Source organism: Rattus rattus, chromosome 7, assembly GCF_011064425.1.
Source record: "Rattus rattus isolate New Zealand chromosome 7, Rrattus_CSIRO_v1, whole genome shotgun sequence".
Lineage (NCBI taxonomy): Eukaryota > Metazoa > Chordata > Mammalia > Rodentia > Muridae > Rattus > Rattus rattus.
The window spans coordinates 85,549,395-85,568,282 of record NC_046160.1 but is presented as its reverse complement, the minus strand read 5'-3'; the positions used below and the strand labels follow the sequence as shown (position 1 = coordinate 85,568,282).

Genomic DNA, 18,888 nt, shown 5'->3' with positions numbered 1-18,888 from the left:
TCTCAAAAGCTTTCTAAAAAACAAAATAAACACACTCAATCACACCCCAATTTAATAGAACAACCTATATGGGAGTGTACTGCTAAAGCCCAGGTCCAGTTGTAGAATACTGCTCATTAAATCATCACAAATGAAACATCCACTGCCCCAGTCTTGGTTCTTCACCAGAACATGATGGTAAGACCTGGTCACTGGGAACACCACATAATTGGGTTATAAAACATAAAGAAATTAATCTGGTACTGACTCAGAAGCTTCCTCCCTAATAGTTAACTTTCACATGTCAGAAAATGCTATGCAAGCTTCTGAGTCATCAACAGTCTTTCCTAGCTATGGACTCTGAGAGCTACAATAATGACTGATTTGGTAAAATATGCTCATTGGTGCAAAAGTGTCAGCAATGTTACAGGAGTAACCGGGAGCTTTCTGATTGGATGTAAGGCCCACTGCCCAGGGCTGACTCAAGCCCAGTATTGTAAACCTGGCCAAGAGCACTTGGCTGGGAGAGCCTATTATTGCTTTACTAAACAGAGGTGCATCAAAATGTTTTCTAAACACATATCAGTACTCCAAGAATGTACCTTTCAAACCTCATCAGAAAAGCTTATTACAGTGGACAGTGATTAATACAGAGACTCACAGGATGAGTTAACTGTGGAGTGCTCAATCCTAAGGAACGATGATATATTATGTGATAGTTTGTATATGCTTGGCCTAGGGAGTGGTACTATTAGAAGATGTGGCCCTTTTGGAGTAGGTGTGTCACTGTGGGTGTGGGCTTTAAGACTCACCCTAGCTGCCTGGAAGCCAGTATTCTATTAGTCAAATTCAGATGAAGATGTAGAACTCTTAACTCCTCCTGTACCATGTCTGTCCAGACTCTGCCATGCTCCCACCTGCCTTGATGATAATGGACTGAACCTCTGACCCTGTAAGCCAGCCCCAATTAAATGTTGTCCTTTATAAGACTTGCCTTGGTCATGGTGTCTGTTTACAGCAGTAAAACACTAACTAAGACATATTCTCTATCAACATCGCTCAGGGAATGCAGCAGAGAAGTGGGCACAGATTGTAAGAGCAAGACATTGGGAAGTGTCTTAGTTGGTTTCTGTTGCTGTGATAGGAACTATGACCAAACCAGTCTGTGGAAGAAAAGGTTTATTTCATCTTATACTTCCAGATAACACCCCAGTGCTGAGGAAGGTCAAAGCAGGAATAAAGCAGGAAACTGGAGGCAATAGCTGAAGCAGAAGCCACACAGGAGTGCTGCTTTCTGGCTTGCTCAGCTTGCTTTCTTATATACTGCAGACCTTGCCCAGGAATGACAGCATCCCTGGGCTGGGACCTCCTGTGTCAATCATTAATTAAGGAAATGCCCCACAGGCCAATCTTGGGAAGGCATTTTGTCCAGTAGGATTCCATCTTCCCAGGTATGTCTAGGACTGTGTCAAGTTGACAAACAAGGACCAGCACAGACAGACTAACTGTATTTAAGGCAGGCCCAGTGCACTCATGAGCTCACAGCAATGTGATTGCCTGCATAAGACCTACGCAACACCAAGCCAGTCATAATCCTAGCATAGATGGAGTGGGGGCTCACGAAGACCCATCTCTAGCTGAGGATCTTTGACAACTGAAGGCTGTGGAGATAGGAAAGTCAGTGTTCTTCAGGGACGTAGATTGACCATGCTATAGTGGATGGTCCTACACCCATACACATATGGACAGCAATGATTAGATACTGGGTTAAGAAAAGAGGACAGGGAGTACAGAGAAGAATGGAGGGCAGTAAGAGGGATTGGAGGGAAAATGGAGGGTGGATGTAACCAAATGCATTGTCCATATTGTGGAAGTCTCAAAGAACGAATGAAAGGATTTTAAGAATGTTTCCTGAAATTGGATACAAATGCACTTTAGTAGAGACGGGAAGAGACTGAGCTATGCACATGCCAAAGAACAGTGGTGCTGGAAGAGAGACTGGGAATTTTATTCCAGGAAAACCTATCATAAAAATTGGGTGAATAAACCCTCTTCCCAAAAAAACAAAACAAAACAAACAAACAAGCAAGCAAACAAAAAACCCTCATGTTTGAGCCTCAGCTGCCCTTCCTTTGCACTGGGTCAAATGTAACAGGAAGAGGCCAATCTTTCGGAAACTGGGTCACACATGACAGGAAGCAGCCCCTCTCAGCACTGGGTCAAATGTGACAGGGCTGCGTGTTGAGAGGCCTGTCGTCACTGCTCAAGAGCATCATCAAGGGCGGTGTTGTGTCCCCTTGGGATCTAGCACAGACCAGCACTTAGCACACACTCACATCAGAATAATCAATCTGTGGCTGAGTGACACACTGTCTGCTTATCCTCCAATACAAGGATGCTTGATACTTGATAATACAAGCTACTTGAGCAAGACAATTTACAGGGCTGTGTGTAGGGCTTCCCAGATGGTTAGATGAGACCATCTAAGTATGGGATGAACACAGCTGCATCTAATTGTAAGGCACCACTGCTGTCACAGATCCGTTGTGCTCTTTATTTTCATCTAGGCAAAGAACAAAGAGTAAGAAATGGAGGGGTAAGGGTGGAGAACAGGCAGGGGTAGAGAACAGGGTGGGTTCTGTTCAACTGGCATAAAACACACAGTTAGTGCCAACTGATCAGATACATCAATGAGAGATTATTATCAATGTAATAATCCATGAGTTAGAAATTATCAGGAAACCTTATTTTACATAATACACATAGACCACGGACTAGAATATATGAAAAGGTGGAAAAGAATGAATAAAAGCAAGTGTTGGCAAAGATGTTGAAAAGTTGATACAGATGATAGATAGATAGATAGATAGATAGATAGATAGATAGATAGATAGATAGATAGATAGATATCAGGTAAAATGGTTTAGTAGGGTAAAGACTCTTGTGGAACATGCCTGATGATCTGAGTTCAATTCCCAGAAATCACATAAAGGTGAAAATTGATTTCACAAAGTTGTCTTTATGACTGCCATAGGTATAGCATATGTGCCCACATATACACAACACTCTCTCTCTCTCTCTCTCTCTCTCTCTCTCTCTCTCTCTCTCTGTCATGCGCACGCACGCATGCACACACATGCACACACACACACATACACTCATTTATTAGAGAGAGAGAGAAAGAGCGAGAGAGAGAGAGAGAGAGAGAGAGAGAGAGAGAGAGAGAGAGAGAGAATGAGTGAGTGTGTCTCAGTTTGGCCACTTTAGAACAGTCTGATAGCTCTCAAAATTAAACAGAATCTTTTAGGTCTAAGCTTGTCTACTTGTAGGTCTGTACCCATGAAAGCCACAAACATTTACATGCAAAAAGTTCCATATACATGTTCATAGCATCACTTTTCATAATATTCTTGCTGGCAAAATATAAAAATAAATATCTAAAATGGATTCTTAGAATGTGATGTATCTCTAAGATGGGGTGGTTTTGGCAATGATCGGAAATGAAGAACTGGCATTCACACAATGGATGAATTTAGATATCATGATATTACATAAAAGATGCCAGTTATTAAGGTCTACACGTTGTGATTACATTTGTTCAAACTGTCCAAGAAATTCCCAAGACAGAGGCAGTTCGAGGGCTTTCAGAGCAGACAGCAAGTGACGATCAATGGACATGAAGGTTGTGTAAGGGCAACAAGAATGCCTAGATTGGTTTGGATGGTGGCTGCACGTAGGGCTGTGTATATTGCATGGATGAACATGGTGAACAGGTAAATGCGTTATGGTGAATAATACCCTAAGAAGCAGTGAGTTGAAGGGACAGGAGGTGGGCTGGTGTAGCTTGGTGGGATAGCACTTGTCCAGCAAATGAAAAGCTCTGGGTTTGATCCCCAACAGAAGAAAAAATGGTGTGGACCAAGTGCCTCCAATTCTTACTGCCCTGCTTGTCTTATGGCCTGGCTGTCTCTTTAAAGGTTCACATGCTCATCAACCTCCTTCCCGGTTTGCTTCATTAATGAGATGATAAGGCTGTGATATGCTGTCCTGAAAAAAAGTCACTTGTATCACTTTTTAGGAATGTCACGAGTGACTCATCAGACAGGATAAGGGATAATAACCCGCTCTGATAAGATGCCTTCCAGCAGATGCGGAGGGAAAAGGGGCCAGCAAGTCAGAGCTCACACAGCAAACAGATTAGATTCCAAGAAAGGGGGAAAACTGGACATTTGCTGAGAGTTTTGTTCTCAGAAAAGACTTGAATTATCTCCCATCCTGCTGTACTTAGTTGTAAACTATAATGCAGCTCCTCCTCCTCCCTCCTCCTCCCTCCTCCCTCCTCCCTCCTTCCTTCCTTCCTTCCTTCCTTCCTTCCTTCTTCCTGTACTGGAGATTGAATCTAGGCCCTCTCACATGCTAGCCCATACCAGTGAGATACACACAAAGCATTCCACTTATTTAAGACAAGGTCTCATTATGCTGGCTTTGAACTTAGAAGCCTCCTGCTTCAACCTCCCAAGTAGCTTGGAATCTAGTCTTGTAATACCAGATCCACTAGGTACCAGCATTTTGATTTTGGTTTCTGATGTTGTTTTAGTTATCTTCTTCAATCTTTACAGAACCTCTCTCACTGAGATTGTGTGATCCTCATTTTCTAGAAAAGGAATCAAGCTCAAATTCAAATAGAACCTGCCTTGAAAGAAATTCCTCCTAGACTACAGGCAGAGCAGGCAGCCAGTAGTGCTGACTGATGAGCCAGGCCCTCTCTGCCCCCACTCCCTTCCTGGTATAAGGGCACAGCACTTGTATAACTGCACAGGAGGACCCAGAGGAAAGACTTCCAGCAGCTTTGAGCCACCTCTGTAGCCTCGGGCCTCCCCTGGCAATTGGAAGGGTTTGTGGTCTAAGTCCCTGAAGTCAGAGGTAGACAAAAATCCATCGTCACTCACCAGGACAGACACAAACCTCAAGATAATTTGTTTTCCAATGGTTTTGGCTTAAGGTTCTGGTTTGGCATTGGTTTTTTAACAACTAGCAGCTGTAGGCAATTTTCTCATACACAATAGAGACATCAATAAGCAGAGAGCGGAATTTTCTCCCTCTGAATGCAGAGAAGCGGTCTCCAAGATGTACATGGAGCTGCCACCGCCAGCTCCTGGGTAGGTCTCAATTCAGGAGTCTAAGAACAAGCTGAAGGGAGCACAGATGCAGGCTATACAGGGATGCTAGCTCTCCCGGGGCACCACAATCCTCAAGGCCTTCAGCTACCAGGGGCGCACCTCTCCTCAGAGATACACTTTCGGTTGTAAAGCACTTTGAGCAGGAAATAAAACCAAGCCATAAATGCACCGTGACTACCCTTCTCCACAGCCACATGGCATATGATTCACAGCCCCTCCCTGGGAGAGGACCAGGCATCCTCTGGCCATCTCGGTGACCTCAGCCTTGGCCATGTGACTAGTGGTGCCAACCCCTACAAAGAAAGACACTTTCTTAGCCTGTGTTCTCAAATGTGTTCATGTGATCTGTGTTGGCAATGGGAAGTGGGCCCCAGGGACATGCTACTTGCAGGGTTGGATACTGCTGCTTCCTTTCCAAGAACAGGACTGCAGCTGACCTGGGGAGAGCAGGCAGCATTCATGCAGGGGGAGGCTTTGCTGGTGGGACAAGAAGGTTTCAATGCCACAGCAGAGCCAGCCACCTGCCCTTCTTCCCCACCTTCAGTTCCGGTGGCAGATCATTTGCTGAGAGTCTCCCTGGCTATATTCCTCATCCCCTGTTGTACAGCTCACAACAAGCACACACACAGTCCCTGAGGAGGATTTGCTCTTCTGGTCATACTAGACCCTCCTGATCCATCCCTCTGCTGCTATCAGCAATGGAGGGCCAAGTCTAACTTCCTTTGTGTGTGTACTTTGTTTTTTTCCCCCATTTGAGATAGGGTTTCCACGTATCCCAGGCCTCAACTTGGCCTTAAACTTGCTATGGAACCTAGGATGACTTTGAACTTCTGATCCTCCAAGTCGCCATGCCCAGTTTATTCAATTCTGGGGACTGAGTCCAGGCATCGTGGTTAACCTTCATTGTCAACTCATTCAGACCTAGAATCATCAGGGATACATAAGTCTGGGGATGTTTATGAGGTTGTTCTCTGAAAGATTTAACTGAGCAGGCGAGACCCACCCTCAATGTAGGCAGCAGTGTTCCATGGGCTGGAGTCCTAGAGTGATGCAAAGGAGAAACGTTCATCTCTGAGCATCTCTGCTTCCTGACGTCAGACAAGGTGACTATCGAGCAGTGCCACACCCCTGCTGCCATGCCTTCCTGTCACTGTGGACTGAAAGCCAAGAAGGCTCTTCCTCCCTTAGGTGCTGTGTCAGGAATGCCAGGCAAGAACCTACAAATTGAACCAAATCCTTTGCCATGTATATTCACATGTGCATGAGTATGCATGTGTGTGCATACTTGTGTGCTCATGTGCAGCCCAGGCTGGCCCTGAGTTCACAGTGGGACAGAGATGACCTTGAATTCCCAGTCTTCCCACCTCACTTCTCCAGTGCTGAGCTTGCAAGCATGCCCCAGCACAGCTGGTTATAGCTTTCTGATTTGAAACCTAAAATAAAGTTTTTCATAAAGTAGAGATGGGAGAGTGAATAAAATTTTCAATATCATAAAGTACAAACATGCAATCATAAGCTATCTCTTTTTATCCTAATCAACTCTGCTCAAAAATAGGCTCATTTCTCCCCGAGAGACTAAAATGCAAACCTCAGCTCTGCAGACTCACGCTGGCTCATCTTCCCTTTCTCAGTTCTTATCTGTAAAAGCTGGAACAGCAGTGTCAGTCCCCTGGCGGGCAGCGACACACGCTATTCTCTGCACTAAGATTCAAGCAAGAGGCCACACTCTCTAGTTCCAGTCACACAATCAACATGGTCCAATGAGAACAAACTCTATTAGGAAGTGTTGGCCATGAGGAGACAGCACTCCTGTGACGTCACTGAGCACCTTTAGGAGTCAGGCACAAGACCCTACCTACTGTGGCCTATTCTGGCTTCTATATTGCATCAAACCTGAGAGGAGGTGTTTCCTCTACACTTTTCAGAAAATGGGCTCAGAAAAATCACATGACTTTCTACACACAAGTAGGCAAACTCAGAGTAGTAAACCGAGGCAAGGCCTTGCTGATCTCTGCACCAGCTCTCTTTAAATTATGCCATAATGTCCTCTTGACGTGAAGGTGATGAGTCAGCCTGCATCTCTTGATGAGAAGGTCCTACGCCAGCTCCATCATCTCCTCTGAGGACAGTGGCCTCTGCAGTGTGATGGTATCTATAAAAAGTTTCCCACAGCAGCTGTTACTCCAATCCTATCATTAGTCTAAGTAATGATGCTGTACTTAGGGACTAATGTCTTTCACGAAAGATCAAAGACAAGCTGGAAAGCATGGCTAGCTTTCAAATTCCACTAATACTACTGAATGGGAGTGTGTGTGTTGGGGGTCGGGGGCTAATGGGAGAATCCCAGAAGGTATGAAGTAGATGCACAAGTTACTTACACACTCAAAGTATGAGCCCGAGGACTAAGAATGAATTAGGAAGAGCAAGTGTGAATATACTACCTACCACTATTTGAACACTAAATGTTGAAATCCCTCTGCCTACACAAGGCACCAACCAAACCCTGGGATGTAGAGTCATACAACCCTTTTCAACACGACCCCCCACGCCCACACACACACACACACACACACACACACACACACACACATACTTCACATCTCAGTGAGGACAGTGAGGGTTCAGACACAGGGAGCAAACCCAGCCATCACCTCTCCTCTTCCCCCTTGACTTATCAACCATGATAGCATGGGCATCGGAGACTCACCACAAGTTCACTGAACATGACATCCAGCTCCTCCACAGGGGGCATGGGCAGTGCTGGCTCCATCGTCTGAAGTGCAAAGTTGCTATCATTCCTAAGCCGATATGTGATTTCTGGGTGGTCATTGTTTCGGAAACAGCAAAAGATAAATGAAATCCCCCTTCCGCCTCTCTTCCTTGGGGCCATGGTTGAATTTTCTCCTATTTCTTGATATTACAACACTCTGTGAAAAGAAAACATGACATGGTTGAGTATGACAAATAAAAATTTTGAAAAATCAATGTAATACAAAAGAGAGTTCCCGTGCTTCTGGCAATGTGTAGACCCTGCAGGAGAAAGGGGTTAGGGGTGGCATCTCACTGGGAAGAGAACTCATGCCCTTCCATTCGCTTGCTGAATGCTTCCTTAGGCCACCTGTGTACCAGTGCAGCTGCAGCCACTGCACCCTGCACCACGCTCTGACCTGTCCTGCCCATGGCCACTCTTTGTAGGAAATCTCTTTTCCTCAAAAACCACGGTTTCTAAAGCTTCTCTTTGTCACAGACAGAAACCACTACGGAAAAACCACAACCAATCAAAATGCAGAGCCCAACCCCAACGGACACATCAACAAAACACTCCCACACTTAAGGCTCAGGGACCGTTGCAGAATAGGGACCAGGAAAATTTTAAGAGCCAGAGGATCGGAGACTTTGCTGTGAGATTGGGTCTCCTTAGTTACATCACAAGCCACACCCATCAAGTCTGTGAGTAGAACAAGGAGGACATCAACAACCAGGCCAACTTGCATTTGGAAAAGCCCACAAGGCCTCAGCCTGACACAGAGAACCATAGGCAACTGAGAGAAGCTGGGAATGGGAGAAGTACTCTTCCCAAAGAGCTTATCTATTGGTTGCCTAGTGCCAAACGGTCAGCCCTGAAACACGCAACATCCGTACTCAATAGGTTATATTTAGGAACATGTGTGTATGAAGATACGTATATACATGCATGCAGTAACAATTGGTTAAAAAAAAAAAAACAGACCATGAATTTGAAGGAGAGCAGAAGGGGTTTATGGAAGGGAGGAAAAGGAAGGGAGAAATGTCATAATTATACTACAATCTCAAAATAAACACCAACCACAGGGAGGAAACATCCAATGATTGATTTTTCTTTGGTCCCTAGGAAATCCCATTATCCTTTTTCACCTTAGAACTTCATAGTTTTTTCTTTCATTTATTTACTTATTGAGGGGAGGCACGTGTGTGTCACAGTGCCTGTGTGGAGTCTGGGGACAATCTGGGGAGTCGGCTCTGACCTCCTACCACGCACTAAAGTCAGGTCTTGGAGGAGGCGCCTTTACCTGCCGCTCTTCTTGTCGGCTCTCATGCATCCTTCACGGTCCTGCTTCAAATTCTCCTTTGCCCCTGCGGGTTGACTCAGTAATACTGAATAAATGCTCAGGCATTTCTGTGGCCCAGCACGTGTGCAGGTCTAAGTTCTTTATGCCTGTGTCTTCCTGTTAGATAGTTATCACCGTAACTCAAGCACATGACCTGATGTACTTTGTCTAGTGCCAGAAACAGGAGTCACTCTGTAAATGTTTATCATTATTGAAGTTAATGGCAAATCAAGGAAAAAATATATATATGATTAGAGATTTTCAAACAGAAAGACAAAAGAATCCACCAATAAGGGAAACATTGAAATTAATTATAGCATGTCCACACACTACAATATGATGAATTCATTAAACAGAACAAGACGTCCAAATATATAAGTAAAAAAAAAAAAAAAAAAAAAAAGCGAATCTCAAATGCCACGTGAGTATACACTCTACACTGCAGGATTACAGGGTGTTTTCAGAAGATTTATGAATATATACACAGATACTAATGTATGTATCTCAAAGTAAAAAGGGTTGGGACTCTGCCTTTCTATCTTGTACCCCTTTGAGTTTTTACCATAAAAGTATTTTTTTTTAAAGAGTTGAATTGCAACTCTATTTTGTCTCAGAATTATTTCCAAGGGATGCAGTCTAGTGAGAGACCAAGTTAAAGAAAGCCCATGTCCCCAATGCTTGCACTACCATGGAGTTAAGAGCAGTCTCTCAGACAGGAAAGCAAGCACTGGGAGGCAGCTCAATGAGCTCAAGGCTTCCCTCATGAGCACAGTTCAAATAGGGAGCACGGCCCAAGTAAAAGCAGCATGGTAAGCAGGCCCAGAGCCCTGATTTACCCCTATCAGGAGGTGGGAACAGATAGGAGAAGCCAGCTCTCCACTGGCTAGCATAGCATGCACAGCAGGGGACAAGAGACCTGTCTCAAGCATGATGGAAGGTAAGGAAGAGTCGTGGACAGGTGACTTGCTGGGCAGCCTATAGAGCAGTGATTTTCAACCTTCCTAATGCTGTGACCCCTTAATACAGTTCCTAAGGTTGTGGTGACCCCCAACCATAAACGTATTTTGTTGCTACCTCATAGCTGTAACTTTGCTACTGTTATAAATCAAAATGTAAACACCTGATATGCATCCCCGACGGTACAGCTACTATAGAGAATGCCAAGCCCCTCCCGAAGCGGGGGCAGCTGACTGCAGAGATGGAATGATACCTTGCTGACAATTACTGACAAAGCAGTCTGTCCACTCACACAGATGACAGGCACTTCCTAAAAGACAAGAAAAGGCCCAAGGGGGAGGAAAAAGCCTACCTCTACCTATCCTTGATGATCTAGCTGATAATACAGAACAGGTTCAGAGTTGCGTTTCCATCTCAAGGTGGAATTGAAAGCCAACCAATCTCAACTGTGAGAGACCCAGGCAGCTCTCTCTATAAGAGGGGTAAAGTCGCTGTGCACAGCCGAATCCTCCTAAAAGCACCAGCACTTTGTTGACCAGGCCGGCGGTTTGTGTACAGCAGCTATCTTTCACTTCTCCTGCACTAAGCTCCCATCCTGGGGGGCGGGGAGTGTCAGGTCGGAGAGGAGGGAGTTCCTCACAGCAGTTGCCAATAGTTGGAATTATCCTATGTTATTTTATGAAGGAGGAGCCGTGATAGTAAATACTTAAGAAATGCTGAATTTTAATATTCAAGCTCATTTAAAAGGGCACTACACCAAAAAGTTTAGAAACACTGGGGGAGGTGAGAATGAAAGTTGGGCTCTTAAGTTTGGTCTGAAGAACAATGTATTATACCGGACTATTGAACTTAATACAAAGTAACACAGGGCATAGACTAGAAACAATTAAAAATAGTTACTTCTGGAGAGATTTTTTTTCTGTTTTTGTCCTTAAGTTTTAAAAATAAATGTTTAAATGTTGCTTTATCAACATACAATATCTTGCAAATCTGTCTGTAGATATCACCACCAATTTTATGGTTTTCTCATTAATATTTTGAATAAATGTTCTTATACATAATTAAGACTTCCAAACACCTCTGGGGTGGAGCTGTCTGATATGCAGGAGTGTGCATGATTTCTGGGCATCTGCAACTCCAAGTCCTTAGGCCATGAAGGGAAGGAGGGATGCCTACAGGGCAACCATGTTGGCTCTGAAATAAAAACTGGGCTGAGACATCTAACGTCTTACTGAACTGCAGCATGCATTCCTTGGCCTAAGGTAAGCATGTATAGTGTTACAACTCATATGCAGTACTGGGAGTCCTCTGACAATGTTTGTCAGCTTCTGCTGAGCCCCATACACAGTGAGCACCTAAGGATTCAGACATGGGAACTTAGAGCCTGTGAAGAGTATGTCAAATTACTGAAATGAAGGTAATATGGCACGTCCTGCCAGACAGCTCCAGGGAAACCGGCAGAAAGAACCCAGGGAGAATCTGCAAACAGTTCTTAACAAAAGGATCACAAAAGAGCAGGGAAGTAGGCCAACCAGGCACAGGAAACAGTGCCCAGAGAGAAAGGAGCAGGAGAGTGTTAGGCAGGAATGGCCTGAGGCAGTCTATTACATCCTCAATTTCCCAAGGCAGAGCCCTGGGCTCTCACTTCCTTGTTCAAAAATCTGCTCATAGCTCCCTCAGTACTATCCTAAAGTGGCTTTCAGTGCTCCGCACCGGATCTCAGCCCAATTTCCCTGTGTTTTCTGTCTTGTTACTCATGCCCTACTTTATTCACAGGCCACTCTTCATGTCCCCAGATATCTTGTACTCCTCTCGGTTTCTACCTAGGTTGTCCCTTGTTCTCATGACTTTTGTCAACATCTTTCCACCCTGTTCCAGAGCAATTAGGCAGTGAGACACATCTGTGATGGGCAGATGGCAGCTAGAATCTGGCTCGGCATATTTTAAAGCAACTCATCAAAGCCTTAAAACAGGTACACATTCTGACCTAGTATTTCTGCTTCTGGGAATATAGAATATATCCTTAAATGTTCAGAGACACAAAGATGTTTACACACACACACACACACACACACACACACAACCATTATCTAAACAGCCAATAAACAGAAACATTTAATAAGTGACAATGATGGAAATCACCTAAAACACATTATTATAGTACAAAGATGGTGGGTCACAGTGGCCCCTATGTGAGAAGATACTCAGTGACACGGTCATAACTATAGATTTGTAGTATCACATATTTATTTTAAAAATCCACATGGATGAGCATAAGAAGGATCAAAGAAATTTATCGAAACATGAGTAGCAGTTGGCTCTGTGGCGTGTGTGGTCACTTTGGACTTTTAAGACATAGAGCCTCTAGTGTGCCCCACATCGTTATAATAAAGATGTGCTATTTTCACCATTAATGAAAAGAGGGTTTTTTTTAAAAAGAAAAAATTGATGCAATTATTTACTGGCTTTAGAAGAGGGACATGAGTGTTAAAAAAAATGCCTGTTAAAAAGACTCAAAACAGATGTGTCAGGTCCCAAATTCCTTCCCTAGCACTTCTAAAAGAACCAAGAAGAGGAAGAAATTAACCAAGGTATGGTGATGTGGACAACTAGCTTGCCAGAACTCCTGTGGGGAGGACTGGTTGTTTCCCCTGTAATCTGTTGCAAATGGATTTTTATATATATATATATATATAATATATAGCACAGATATCTCAAATCAACTATGAAGGCTCTAGCTTGGTATTTCTCAATCTGTGGGTCGGGACCCCTTTGGGGGTCCTGCATTTCTGATATTTACATTCTGACATTACATTACGATTCAAAGCAGTACCAAATTACAGTTATGAACTAGCAAACATAATTTTATGGTTGGGGTCATCACAACATGAGGAACTGTATTAAAGGATTGCAGCATTAGGAAGGTTGAGAACCACTATGCCAGCTAATCTCTCGTCTTGTACTCCACACAGGTAGGCAGTTGGTACACACTAGGTCAAGGGAGTCAAGATTTATCTCATTAAACTACAACTCTTGGTGTTTGTCTTTGGTCTGTGTCAAAATGGTAGGAACCACAATATCTTTGGAAGCCAGGTCAGTGTCCTGCGGAGCCTGTTAACAGTAAATAAGATTATTCAGGTCAAGGTCTGTATGGTGGGTGGAGTACTTAGACTTCTGGGAAATAAAGGCAAGAAAATGACATAGATAGAAATATGCACAGGGTAGCACCTGGAAGGTCCTAAGGTTCCCACCCGGGCTTCGAGGTTGAGAAGTTTAGACACATCTTCCAGGCAGTCTTGCTAAATACCCAGCTAGACTTGTCTGAACCATCATAGCATTTCAGGATGCCATGACTGACAGTTACAGTAATTTGTGATATTGATCTTTCTCCCCTTTTTGAAGAGTCTATTCCATGAGGACAAAGACCCAAGGCGCGTGCTGCTTAATGCCTCACACACAGACCACCCAAACATTTTGGGACAAAGGTTTTCCTTTGCGTTTTCTATGTTGATTTACATAACTCAGGCTACACAGCATTCTGGTCATATTGAAGGACCAGGAGATAGTGTTAGTATCTAAACTTCAGTTCAAGACAGTTTCCAAATCTTAAAAGGAAAACACCACCTATAAATATTAGAGAATGACGGTGTGACTAATCCTAACATGGGCATTAAGTTGCAGTCTATAACAGGTCAGAACCTGATTAAAAGAATTTTAGTATAGAGCACTACTTTGCCTTGACGGCAATTTGTGCTTAGCTTCAGTAAAGCCCAAAGGTCAAGATTTCCTCACTGGAAAGCCAGTTCCTCACTGGAACCACAATTGATTAAATGCATCTTTAAATTACCCATGATGCACAGAGATAGCTGAGATGTCCAACTGGCAGCCAGTTCATCCACATATTTGGACGGCCACTTCTCAGAGCCGCATCCCCAGATACAGATCAAAACAGGAAGTTAAGGCAATCATCCACTTGACCTCTCAGGCAGGAGCCACTAGCACAGGCTCTCTCCCCCTCAAGCACTTCACTGAGCACAGATCCAACTGCTTCTCCAAGCACGTCACACCCAGAACCTTTTCCCGTCACCTCTGGAAAGATGAAGCTGAGGAGGCAGGAGCCACTGGAGAAGCTTGAGGAAGAGTTGGTTTGCTGGTAAAGCAAAGGTGTTCACACAGGAAAATCTGGCCGGCAGGAGTGAGGGGCGGGATGTGCAGAGAGAAGTCGGGGAAGTTGCTTGCTCTGTCAGGCTGGATCCCAGGCTCCACCCTCTCCAACGTCAGGGTATTGGCCTGAGGCAGCCACCTTTCACCTCCCAACAGGATGATTTCAATAGTTTCTTCTCTCTGGCCCTTCGCGTTCAGGCCAGATGGTAGACCTTTCCTGTGCATGGCCAGACAGTAAATGCTGTAAGCGCTGTAGAAAATTTGGCCTCTGCTACAAACACTGAGTGCTGCCATTTTCCAACAGAAGCAGCCACAGACATATGTAAACACGGTGAGCCCACGTTCTAATAACACTCCACTCCAGAAAGTGAAACACGAACTTCATGTAAGGTTATAACGCCCAAGGCTGGGGATGCAAGTCAGTTGGGGCAATGCAGCCTAACGTGGGCAAAACTCAGGGTTTCATTCCAGCACCATGGAAAATGAGATCTGGTAGTGTACACCTGTAACCCCAGCACTAGGGAAGTACAAGCAGGAAAATCAGGAGGTGCAGGACAATGACCCACAACACGGTGAGTTCAAGACCAGTCTCAGCTACGTGAGACCCTCTCTCAAAACAAAGATTTTTAAAAACTCTAAAGATGTGTTAGCATATCCACAAACAGTATTTTTAAAACTTTTTTGCTACCATCAAATATGTGAAAACCATTCTTAGTTCACAGAACAAAAAAGGAAGGTGGTCTGCCCAGGCAGGCCCTGGACCGCAGGCTAATGAGCTGTGATGCACCGTTGAAGGCACGCACTTCATCTACTGAGCTGATCCAAACAGTGCTCAGGAAGGCCTCACCTGATGAGTGACATGTAGCTGAGACCTAAAGGACAAAGTAGGAGGAAAATGTCGTAGAAAGGCTTCCAGACTGGAGGAGTGTGTGCACTGGCCTGGATCAGGGAGGTGACAGGCACAACTGAGTCAGGGAGAAGCCCAGGATGTGAGTAATGAGAGCTGAAGAGGGCAGAGGCCCAACTCAGATGGCTCACACGCTGCAATGCCAGCCCCGGCCGACTGGATTTTCCTGCCCTCATCATCCGACTTCCCAAACACTGCGTAAGCTTAGGCCAACCACAGGTGGACACATGCCGCCATCAGTCCTTGGGAGCAGTTGCATGGCTGAGCCCATAGATTATTAGACTAGGCTGCTTTCCTTTTTAGGGGCACATATGTGCACACACAGGACAACTTTCAGGGATTGGTTCTCTCCATCTCCCATGGGTTCCAGGGCTTGAACTCAAGTCATCAGTAACAGCAGTGAGTGAACGTCTTTATCTTCTGGGCCATCTCAACGACCTATGCTTTCCTTCCTCAGACCATTTTCAGGATTCATTCCGACAATGCCACTTTTATGGGACAGGGACACTACTTGCCACACTACTGTACACACACATAGCAGTGCTTTTGACATCTGTTTTTCCACTAGTCTCAGAGATGCTGAGAGCAGGGACTAACTCTTGTTAGACCTTGGCGATCAGTGTCCTTTTAATAAATGCTTGCTGAATACAAAGCATAAGTGTCTACGTGATCAGATGGCCTGACCACAACTGTCTTTGGATCGATCTGGGTTTACAACACCAGAACATTTATAACCAGTGGGAGCGCTGAGCACTCCTTAGCCACTAGTCAGGATTTTGAAGCTGGCAATAGCTTTGCAGATGGGACTCACCCTCCAGGTGTTCAACATTTCCCTGGAGCAGAGCAAAAGAGTTTTGGGAAAACTGACTGATCGCTTCTCTGTCACCTCATTCACAAATAGATCCATAGGAAGTAGACTCACCACAAAATCCTTTAGGTATTTCCCCAATTCCTCACACTTAACAAATCCTTTGCTTAAGAAAAAATTTTTTTTATTCATTATCTTCATTGCGTCCCCTCAACATGCCAGACAGAGCCTGAGACATTGCTGGAGCTCCACTCTGGGAGTTCACAGCCTGGAGGAGATGACGGGGACCAGGGCAGCTGGCCCGTCTCTTGAGTAGAGAGGGCATGTGTGGTTGCTGAAACGAGGAAACTGTGTGTCACTTTTTGGCTCCTTTTTAATGAGATCAATCTGAAAGAAAGGATGAATTCCACCCTGACAGCTGGGCCCTCACCAAAACACTTCTCTAATCTCAGCTTTTGGCACTAGGGCAGAGAAAGAAGTCACCTCTGGGACATCCCGATGCAATCCATCTATAGCATTACAGATGACTATGGCTATGCTGAGCACAAGGAAGCAATTAAAGCTAAAGGTCTGGAGCAGGTGCACTTTGCTGAGCAAAGGGTAAGAAATGCAACCCATCTGTGGTCCTGCTCAAAGTCAGACTCATTTGTGCTGCTCTTCAACAAGACAAGCAAGACCTCTCAGTACCGCAATGGTCAGAAAATAAAGCCAGTTTTAGGGAATGGAGAGGAAGATGATTAGGCTTTTTTGTTTTCTAATGGCCGAGAAGCTCCAAGTGTAAGAGCACCCTTGCTAGCACATTCCCTTTGATAATGCCAGGGACAGCACAGGGGATACGTAACATTTGCTTTCCACAAAGCAGGACACACGAGTGCCCCGTGTAAGCTGGGCTGATTTGCACAGTGTTTAAATTGGTTCATCAGAGACCTTTGCCACACATTTTAAAGATGTCTGTCCATACCCAGGGAGCAGATGACTCACTGGCGATCTTCACAAGGTTTTTCCATACCTAGAGCTGGTACAAAGGAAACTAGGCCTACACAGGTGGGGACCAGGAAAAGAGCCAGCAGCACAAAGCTCCTGCTAGCCACCCACTACCCTAGGAGCCAACAGTTTCTGCATGTACTCACAAGTTCAGAAGGGAGCTTCTGTCCTTCTCCAGTTCTGTTATTTTAGCCAAGACACTATTTCACAGTAAATTCTCCAGTTAAAGATCTCAACGCCAAATTACAAACATTTCAAATTATCTCTGAAATTTCTGAGACAAAATAAGTCTAAGTCACACACACAGACAGAGGTCCAAGGGCGAACTCTGCGTGCATGAGAACCTTATGGAGGGGCGGGGCTCTGTCTCCACTCCAGCTGCCGCATCACTTGCTTTCAGTGCCTCCTCCAATGTCAGTTTAGTTTTCAGGGCACCCAATGCAGTCTGGGCTACAGCAATCCAACTCCAGACCTCTTATCAAGAACACGTGAGAGGGAAAGACAGCCTTGCTTCTTTCTCTGGCTATCCCTCTCCTCTCACATTCCTCTTGTCTGGTTTCTCTTCCCAAGGACAGCAGATTCCAAATGCCAAAGAGTCATAGGATACAGTCAAAGGTTGCAGAAGCATCCGAAACCCTGCAAGTTTCAACATCCTTTCCACCAGGAAGCGGAAAGGGCGTTTCTCAGGACATGCAGTGGAGAGACAGCACCGCCCTTCCCCACACACTTGGTCCCTAAAGGATGTTCTAATGGGGCATGTCTTGGAGTGGCTCTGGGAAATTCACTCAGTAGTCTTTGCTCACTCATCCCAGTGACTTCTCTGATCCAAGAAAAAAATGAGGAGGGCATCCCACTCTGATCCCACCCAGACACCTGAGAAAACAAATTCCTAACGTCCAACAGCCAAGGACCCCCTGATGATTAGTACTTCTGAGTCCACTGGTCATCCAGGCAGGCACAGAAGCTAAATCGAAAATCCAAACCTATGCCCTTTCTTCCTTAGTTCTCTCTAAATGAGGGGGAAGGGGCCCAAATTGCACAAACACCCTCAGATCAGACCAGGACTCAACCAGCAAGTCCACACATTCTTAATTGTGCTTCCAAGTCCCTGCCCCAGATCCTGCCAGAAACCCTGCCCCCTCCCTCACCACCTTTCATGGGGAGAGCAGACAAGGACACCACTAGATTTTCACCCTGAAAAACTGGCAGGTCTAGTGGTATGACTCAATACGTTAACCTCAGGTTCACAGTATAAATCCCTAAAGCCAACAGAACAGTGCTCTTGGTGAGGATGTCTGTGTTGTTCACATGACAGAAACCATCGTCTGGGAGCCAGGACAGCTCAATCATCTGGGACAGAAGCCAAACCAGAAGTGTCACAGGAGCTCTCTCTCTACCAGAGGAGTCCCAGCCTCACTGTGGAGCTGAGGCACTCACTGGACAGCAGGCCTGCTGCTAGCCTGGGAATTGAGTCAATAGGCAAATTGCAGGTGAAGGCCAAAGTTCTCACTGGGTCCTTGTCCTCACTGCCTCTGTAAGACCCACCTGAAGCCTGTGCAAAGGCACCTTTAAAAGCGGAGGTTACAAAAACATAAGCTAAGACGTCCTGGCCAGCTGGGTTCCACCAAACCCTCAGTTGTTTAAGAGGACAAGTTTTACTCCTTAACAAGCAAAAGGATGTAGCTTTCTGGTTCACCCCAGAGCTTTCAAGAAGAGCCCGGGGTAAGACCATTCGTCACTGGGGAAGGACACATGTGTTGCAAGACACACTTGTTCCTTCCTCTGGTACATGGTTGACAAGAAGGCCTCCTGAAGTCACAA

The 18,888-nt window shown here is 45.1% G+C and overlaps 1 protein-coding gene across 3 annotated transcripts in view; it reads right to left on the bottom strand.

Moving 5' to 3' along the window:
* Daam1 (dishevelled associated activator of morphogenesis 1) overlaps nt 1–18,888 on the bottom strand; it is a 160,678-nt gene that overhangs the window by 88,611 nt on the left and 53,179 nt on the right. For all 3 annotated transcript variants that reach the window (XM_032907909.1, XM_032907911.1, XM_032907910.1), the window contains exon 2: nt 7,867–8,086. In XM_032907909.1, coding sequence (XP_032763800.1) covers nt 7,867–8,049 — 183 coding nt within the window. In that variant the 5' untranslated portion in view covers nt 8,050–8,086. The remainder of the gene's footprint in view (nt 1–7,866; nt 8,087–18,888) is intronic.